Source organism: Dreissena polymorpha, chromosome 2, assembly GCF_020536995.1.
Source record: "Dreissena polymorpha isolate Duluth1 chromosome 2, UMN_Dpol_1.0, whole genome shotgun sequence".
Lineage (NCBI taxonomy): Eukaryota > Metazoa > Mollusca > Bivalvia > Myida > Dreissenidae > Dreissena > Dreissena polymorpha.
In genome coordinates this window covers 108004755-108013713 of record NC_068356.1, presented here as the reverse complement: position 1 = coordinate 108013713, position 8959 = coordinate 108004755, and the positions used below count along the sequence as shown (strand labels likewise).

Genomic DNA, 8959 nt, shown 5'->3' with positions numbered 1-8959 from the left:
GCATTGCAGACCTATATTAACATTTAAGATATTAAAACAAGTATAGCACACAATTCATGTTTAAAAGCATATACAAGCACATGCACAATAACTACATAGTACAACAAATAAATAGCACATATATACACATATATACATGTTTATAATATTTTAAAAACACACAAGAAGCACACATACAATTATACATTGAAGAGTAACCAATTTTTTTTAACACACAAGAAACTCATATACACTATATACTTTGTATATTTTGTTAATTTCAAAAGCGCGGGAAACTGAGTCAAGATTTAGGTTAAAAGCACATTTCAAGTAAAAAGTATCCATTACACAAAAACATATTTATAAATCAAAGGAACAATGTTGTTTTTGTTGTGCAAATATGTGTAAAGACGTAGAATGAAAGCAAATGTGTTATTAATTATTAATTTAAGATGACAATTTCTGGGTCGACATGTACTGGTCAGTCTACAGTACGTGTATATTCAAGACTGGTTTACATCGTTGTCAATTATGTGGGAAGGAAAACAAATATATCAACGGAACCATCCCGTAACGAGTGCGCCAGTTAACACGGCGGCATTAGTTGCAGACTAACTACAACGGCAAGTGCAGGATACCTGAACTATGGCAACTTCAGGCAGAAGACGAAGTAGTGTGCCATCTTTTATTATTGCAGGAAACAGTTAAGTATACCAATATTTTATTTTGAGGAAGTCCTATATGGGATCATTCCGTCATTTCATTAAATCTCTTTCAAATAGTTATACAGTCAGTACAGTGTAATCTTGAAAAATCTTGTCTGTATCAAGTAAATTTGTCGTAAAAGTATGACGTAAGCAATCTAATAACGTCACAAGATACTAGTAGCATCGGTCGATCACGTGTGTTTGTTTTGTAATATTGTACTATATTATTGCTCATCTAGCGTTATCGGCAAAGAAAATGGGATGATATATATTTTTTACTAAGGCCCTTTGCAATTTTGATTTATTTCCATCTGGCAAAATAACATAAATTAATGCTCGTTAATGTATAGAGATCTAGAGCTTCTAAAAAAGTGTTCACTGGAATTTAGAAAAAGAAATGGAGGAAGCTCACGTTATGCCAGTCATTGACACAAATCTAAAAAGAAGCAAAACAACTTAAAGAGCATATATTAGCATCAAAGAAATGGTGCACTGACTGGACTTAATTGTTTTACTTAAAAAAAGTTAAGTGGAAAGCAGCAGCAATCCCAACAGCCTCAATCAACACACACATTTCCCAGGATTAGATACTGACATAGGTCACCCTTGTGGGTTAATCAGGGGCGTAGCTGCTATAAGGCATAGCAGGCCTGGGCCTACAATTCTTTTGCAACATGAAAAAAAAATTGCTTCAACTTCGAAAAAAGCATTAAAATGTTGACCCTGAGGGGGATGAGATGTTAGAAATCTGCATTTCATATTGACATTATCCTCAGACATTGGATTGTGGTCGTACTCAAAGGACAATCTTCCAATTATCAACTCTACTTCTTTCTATGTGTATAGATTCTAGCTCGCTTCTTGTCATGTGACTTGCTGTTACAAGTTTCCCTTTCAGCACTAAATAAAATTGTAATCAATTATCGTTTGATTTTTAAGAAACATTCCGAATGATGTTTATGATTGCGGATATTTAAAATGGAGGACTTGCCCCCGTATCCCGATCCATTGACTGAATCCAGGTCGGTTCGGTCCCTTGATGCCGAACAAAAACGTGCCGTTATAGACATGCAGACAGTATTATTGGAAAGAATTCCCATGGTTTGACTTGTGAATAATTGGAGTTTTTACTTTTTCAATGTTTCTCTGTTCCATATTGTTTTAAAATTTAGTTCTCTGGTATAAAGATAATACAGTAAAATTTAGTTCTCTGACATTGAGATAAAACAGTAAAATATAAAAGAAAAAACAGGCCAAAGTCTTATATTTTGTTATCTTATTATTTGTCTAGATATGCTTTAAATCCACAGGCGTAATAGGATTTACAAAATTTCAGGGAGAGGACCCCCGGAACCCCTGTATTTATGAATCATATCCGGACCCTACAGCTACAAAAATGCTAGCTACGCCCCTGTTAATAGGTTTTCATACTCTAAATGCTCCAAAATATGGCACTTGAGGCTGCCCTGCTCAAAACCCCAGCAAGTCACATTGCACACAATCCCTTCATGTTTATAGCAGTCATGTTACTAAGTATAAAATGCACTTATGGAATAAAGTAGGAAAATATTGATGTACATGTATATTGATCATCTACTAGTGTTTGTCTTATGTTATTTTTTTGTAAGGATAATTGCAAAATATAGTCATTTTGCACTAAACAGTGGTATTACGTTAAGGTCAATATCTCGAAAACTAACAATAATAGAAACCAATTTTTTGGTGCATTTTGTTTCTTTAAAAAAGTGGAAATAAAATATATAAAACCCGAAATTGTGATTTTTGAGCCATAATACCCATTTTCCCAGACACTGCAACATATATCAAACACTGTGTGCTATTTGTCAGTGTGATATTTATCACAGGTGGTTAGCGCATGGCTTTTGAATGAAAAATAATCTAATTATATTTAAAAAAAACTTCTCTGAAAACAAAAGATGTGTGTGTCAGAAACACAATTCCCACCAATGCGCCGCTTTTTAAAAAACCTTTGACCTTGAAGGATGACCTTGACCTTTCACCACTCAAAATGTGCAGCTCCATGAGATACACATGCATGCCAAATATCAAGTTGCTATGTTCAACATTTCAAAAGTTATTGCAAAACTTTACTGAAAGGTTAAAGTTTTGGGACAGAATGACGGAATGACAGACAGGCCAAAAACCACAATATGCCTCTGATCATTCGATCCGGGGGCATAAAAAGTTATGAAAATTTATGTTTGTTATTTGTTGACCTTGACCTTTCACCACTCAAAATGTGCAGCTCCACGAGAAGTAAGTAAGAGATTGAATGGAGAAATGAATTGTTTTTTGTTTTTTTTATGTCCCCCACTATAGTAGTGGGGGACATATTGTTTTTGCCCTGTCTGTTGGTCTGTTTGCGCCAACTTTAGCATTTTGCAATTACTTTTGCTATATTGAAGATAGCAACTTCATATTTGGCATGCACGTGCATCTCATGAAGCTGCACATTTTGAGTGGTGAAAGGTCAAGGTCATCCTTTAAGGTCAGAGGTCAAATATATGTGGCCAAAATCGCTCATTTTATGAATACTTTTGCAATATTGAAGATAGCAACTTGATATTTGGCATGCATGTGTATCTCATGGAGCTGCACATTTTGAGTGGTGAAAGGTCAAGGTCAAGGTCATCCTTCAAGGTCAGAGGTCAAATATATGTGGCCCAAATCGCTTATTTTATAAATACTTTTGCAATATTGAAGATAGCAACTTGTAATTTTGGCATGCATGTGAATCTCATGGAGCTGCACATTTTGAGTGGTGAAAGGTCAAGGTCATCCTTCAAGGTCAGAGGTCAAATATATATGTGCAAATCGCTTATTTTATGAATACTTTTGCAATATTGAAGATAGCAACTTGATATTTGGCATGCATGGGTATCTCATGGAGCTGCACATTTTGAGTGGTGAAAGGTCAAGGTCAAGGTCATCCTTCACAAGGTCAAGGTCATCCTTCAAGGTCAAACATCATATAGGGGGACATTGTGTTTCACAAACACATCTTGTTTACCTTTGACCTTGAAGGATGACGTTGACCTTTCACCACTCAAAATGTGCAGCTCCACCAGATACACATGCATGCCAAATATGAAGTTGCTGTGCTCAATATTAAAAAAAGTTATGATAAAACTTTAACGAAGGTTAAAGTTTTAGGAAAGAAAAATACAATGATATTTGACCTTCGACCTTTAAGGATAACCTTGACCTTGACTTTTCACCACTCAAAATGAGCAGCTCCATGAGATACACATGCATGGTAAATATCAAGTTGGTATGTTCAATATTGCAAAAGTTATCAAACTTTAACCAAGGTTAAAGTTTTGGACAGAATGATAGACAGACAGGACAAAAACAATATACCCCCGATCTATTGATCGAGGGGAATTTCAGGTTTTGTAATTGGTAACTAAATAGTCAGGGGAAGACATAATTGACTATCAATAAACACAGTTTGCTTTCAAGATGATAAAACAAATGCTATCGAAATAGTATAGGGTCCCAATAAGAGGGAAATCATTTCATTATCTAACCACAAATGCTTGCCGTACTCGGTCAGCAAGTTTGGAAATCGTTCCGGAACGCCTGAAAAGGCTACCCTAATTTGCCAGTTTGCTATATTTGCTATTTTGAATTCAATTTTATATCAAAATGCTTAAATGTGCCATTTACAATACGCAATGAGAATTTTAAAGACCCGCGTCATGCTAACATGGGTATTATGCCATATGCACCCATCATAGCATTAGCCCACTCAGCCTGGGTATCTTGAAGTCTGGTCAGAAGATACATAACGAGACCATAAAACCTTGAGTGATTTTATAGCGGACAGCATCGCCTCTGAGCAGACTGCGCAAATGCGCAGACTGGGCTTGAGCTACGCTGGCCGGAATGCCATAGGACCCATTTTCCCATGATGCAGCTATGAAAGTGTGATTTGAATGTGTCAAAACAATACTGCATGTTAATCAAATATTAATATACGATATATTTTGATCGTGAAGAAAGAAAAATGAGTGTTAATCAAATATTAACATACCATATATTATAATTGTGAAGAAATAAACTCATGCAGTGAATATGCAAAATTGTGAAATAAAAACACCACAGTTAAACTTTTGTTTTCAATTTAATTATTTAGAAACATAAATTGTCAAACTTTATTTCAAAGTCAGCATTTACGCGATTATCTTTTAAAAAGATATTGCTCGTTATATTTAGAAGTTTTTTATATTTGGTTTTAGAGATTATAAAGCATTTTTGTCGTCTATAGTATACCTGTAGCTATTGGTGAACACAAGTTGAAAGTTTTATCAATTGAAAATGTGAATATAAACAAACTTTACCTTATACTATTGGGTTGTTATCACCAGTTCCATTGAGAATACAGGAGAAATTGCCGCTACCTGTTGAGAACAAAAGAACATTTCCCAGACATATCTGATTTAACTCTGCTGTACTAGCAAGCACTATCAACGAGGTTGCGCAACAGATGCGTGATAGTGTATTGGACTCTCCAAATCCCTTGTTGATCAGCAATAGTTTCATTTTCCCTCATATTAATAGCCTCAGATTACGAATGACCTGCGCCACGCAAAATATCACGTGATTAAGATGCAGCAAATAGTCAACTATTTTAATCATTCATAAACATTCTCTTCCGCAACACGTATAATTAAAAATTATTGTCCCCTACCGGTTTCACCATAAACAGTACTTAAGGTTTTCACTCTGTCCGTCAGTCCGTCACACATTTCTGGATAACTTTAAAAGTAGAATATTTTTACATGAAAATTGAAACATGGATAGATGGCACTATGGCCATTATGCACGTCATTTCATTTTGTTCCTACGTCAAAAATTCTGGTTGCTATGGCAACAAATAGACAAGAAATACTGCTGAAAATGGTGGTTTTCTGGATCCTGCAATAACTTAAAAAGTTCTTCATATTTTTTCATGAAACTTGATATATGGTTAGATGGCAATATGGACATTATGCATGTCATTTCATTTTGTTCCTACGTAAAAAATTCTGGTTGCTATGGCAACAAATATATATTAAAAATTCTGACAATGGTGGAATTTCTGACAATGGTGGAGCTGGTAGGGGACATACATTGCTTGGCAATAGTCTTGTTTAATGGTGTTTTCTATATATGCTCCTGTTAAAAAATATTCCATTTAACACGATATTCACATTGTGTGTCAATTTGCGAATGAATATAGCGGAAACACTGAAACCTCTAACATAAATGGTGAACTCTTTCTCTGTGTTGATGCGGCAGTTATCAGGTTTGGGGTCACTAGCAAATCTGGCTTGCAAAATGTGGTATTAACCTTAGTTGTTCCCAAGCGAACAACTTAAAATCACTGACAGGGTGCACTTTTCCATCAAGATCTACTTTATCTTTGAAAAAAATATTGCACAATGATTTATTAAAAAATATAAATCTATGTACCTGCCTCTTCCAAGTTTTGTGTTGATATCAAAACAAGAGTTATTCAATTATTTATTCTTAAATCTTAAGATAACAGCACAAACTGCAAGAAAAACTGTTTTTTATTCACTAAAGATTTTTGAAAATGTATTTCAATAACTTTACATATATTTGCAAAATAAAGGGTGAACGTAGTGTTTACATTCTGTCCAGCCCGTGTGTAAATCTCTGAAAACCCCATTGATCCTGCAACCGGTTAATAAGATAATGTTTAATACTGCTGTATATAGGAGATATGTGTGTATTATGTCCCATACAAAAATAAGCTAATTATTTTTAATAATTAACAGTAAAGAAATTGATTCAGACATGGGATATTAGAAAGAACATATTCATGATGTCGTAAATTATGTTGATTTATATGGCTGATACAATCTAACAATATCCAGTTAATTGTATAAGCTTTGGAACTTATATTGCCTAGTGATTCGACTAGTAAGTAGGACAGATTTTCTTAATAATATCATTATCAAATTAACACCTCAATATGTAAGTGGTAAATAATTGATAGCTATGTTAACATGTATAGGTATGTGAAACAAATTGAGCAATTATTATAATTTCTATTTTAATACTTGTGTCATGTTTCAGCCACAAGGAGCGATTAAGCTTGTATAGCCCCACAGACTAGGAGCGATTAAGCGTGTATAGCTCCATAGACTAGGAGTGAGTAAGCTTGTATAGCCCCACAGACTAGGAGACAGTGAGCTTGTATAGCTCCATAGACTAGGAGTGATTAAGCTTGTATAGCTCCATAGACTAGCAGGCCTTGACACAAACTTTTTTGACTGGGTACCAGGAGGGAACCCTACTTTCAACTTTTGGTGACCCTCACCCAAACTAGGGTTCCCTCTTGTTTCAACGCACAGCGACTCTCTGAGTAAGGGCAAATAAATTCAAGAAGCATACTAGTACATATTTTTATTTCCTATATTCAATTCTGTTGCCATTTAAAGCTGACACATTAATAGCTCAAAAGCCTTGTCTTGTAAACTTTTGATATCATGCCTTTCATCAATATCATCATCATCGTCATCCTTGTCATAATCATCTTCAGCATTGCCCTTTCGCCACCGGTACTTACCATTTCCGAAGTTCTTCTTATAATCTTATAAGAAATAAAAGGTAATTACGCGGATTCAGGGGTTTCACTGGCCAAAAAAAAGTTGTCGCCACTTTTTCGCGGCGTGAAAACTGTCGGTTATTCCAAACTTATTTCATAAGAACAATAATTTAAAGAAACCTTACTACATTAATGTCATTGACTATATTATCACTTTAAAAAGTATGTTTTTACATAAAAAACAATTAGTACCTTCAAAAGTCATACCTTTCAGGGCTCAACATTAACCTAAAAACCAACTTGCCCTGCTGGGCAAGTACTTCTACTTGCCCTGAACGTAAAGCAATTTGCCCAAACATGAAATATCACATAAACTGTTAACCTCATATTTTTTAATAAAGCTCAAAATGATACACCACAAAACCTTTTTAATTTTTGCACATTTAACAAAATGATAACAGCAATTAAAGTCTAATTTAAGTCTAAATTAAATGCTTTGTTCTTTTTTGCACTTGCCCGGGCGGACAACTAGATTATAAAGCAACTTGCCCGGACCCAACTTTTACTTGCCAGGGGCAGTAGGACAACCGTTAATGTTGAGCCTTGCCTTTATAAGTCTTAATAAGCTTTATTTGTATATAAATAACATTTTTTCAACTTGATAAACAACACAGATAACCTAAATAATAATGTTTACTTCAATGTATTAAACAGCATGCTGCCTAAATGTTAAAAAATTAATTATTTAAACATAGAATCACACCAATGTACATCATTTGAAAGGGAAAAAGAAATATAAAACATCAGAAAATAAATCATCTCACTTCAAATTGTAAAACAGTTATATTTGGTCATTTGGACATGATTTATACATCAGCTTCTGTTGTTAAAACGTTTTCTGTTAGTGGTGGATGATTTACAGGTCCAATTAGATAAATGTTTTTCACGCCTATTTCCTGACAGAAAGGCCTAGATAATTGCCACCAACCATTCTAGCTGCCTGAAAGAACATAAAACATATTTTTACAAACTATCAACAACGAACCAACACATACATGTCCCTATCTTTAAATGTCAGAATTTAAACATATCCGAAATATAGAATATCAAGTGAATTATATACTTTTTATGTCCCCCACTATAGTAGTGGGGGACATATTGTTTTTGCCCTGTCTGTTGGTTGGTTGGTCTGTTCATCTGTTTGCGCCAACTTTAACATTTTGCAATAACTTTTGCTATATTGAATATAGCAACTTGATATTTGGCATGCATGTGTATCTCATGGAGCTGCACATTTTGAGTGGTGAAAGGTCAAGGTCATCCTTCAAGGTCAGAGGTCAAATATATGTGGCCAAAATCGCTCATTTTATGAATACTTTTGCAATATTGAAGATAACAACTTGATATTTGGCATGCATGTGAATCTCATGGAGCTGCACATTTTGAATGGTGAAAGGTCAAGGTCATCCTTTAAGGTCAGAGGTCAAATATATGTGGCCCAAATCGCTTATTTTATGAATACTTTTGCAATATTGAAGATAGCAACTTGATATTTGGCATGCATGTGTATCTCATGGGGCTGCACATTTTGAGTGGTGAAAGGTCAAGGTCAAGGTCATTCTTCAAGGTCAGAGGTCAAATATATGTGGCCCAAATCGCTTATTTTATGAATACTTTTGCAATATTGAAGATA

General features: G+C 34.7%; 1 protein-coding gene across 1 annotated transcript in view; it reads left to right on the top strand.

Moving 5' to 3' along the window:
• Nucleotides 1-533: 533 nt before the first annotated feature.
• LOC127868401 (transmembrane channel-like protein 7) overlaps nucleotides 534-8959 on the top strand; it is a 101623-nt gene continuing 93197 nt past the window's right edge. Inside the window, exon 1 of the mRNA XM_052410160.1 lies at nucleotides 534-682. Coding sequence (XP_052266120.1) covers nucleotides 625-682 — 58 coding nt within the window. The 5' untranslated portion in view covers nucleotides 534-624. The remainder of the gene's footprint in view (nucleotides 683-8959) is intronic.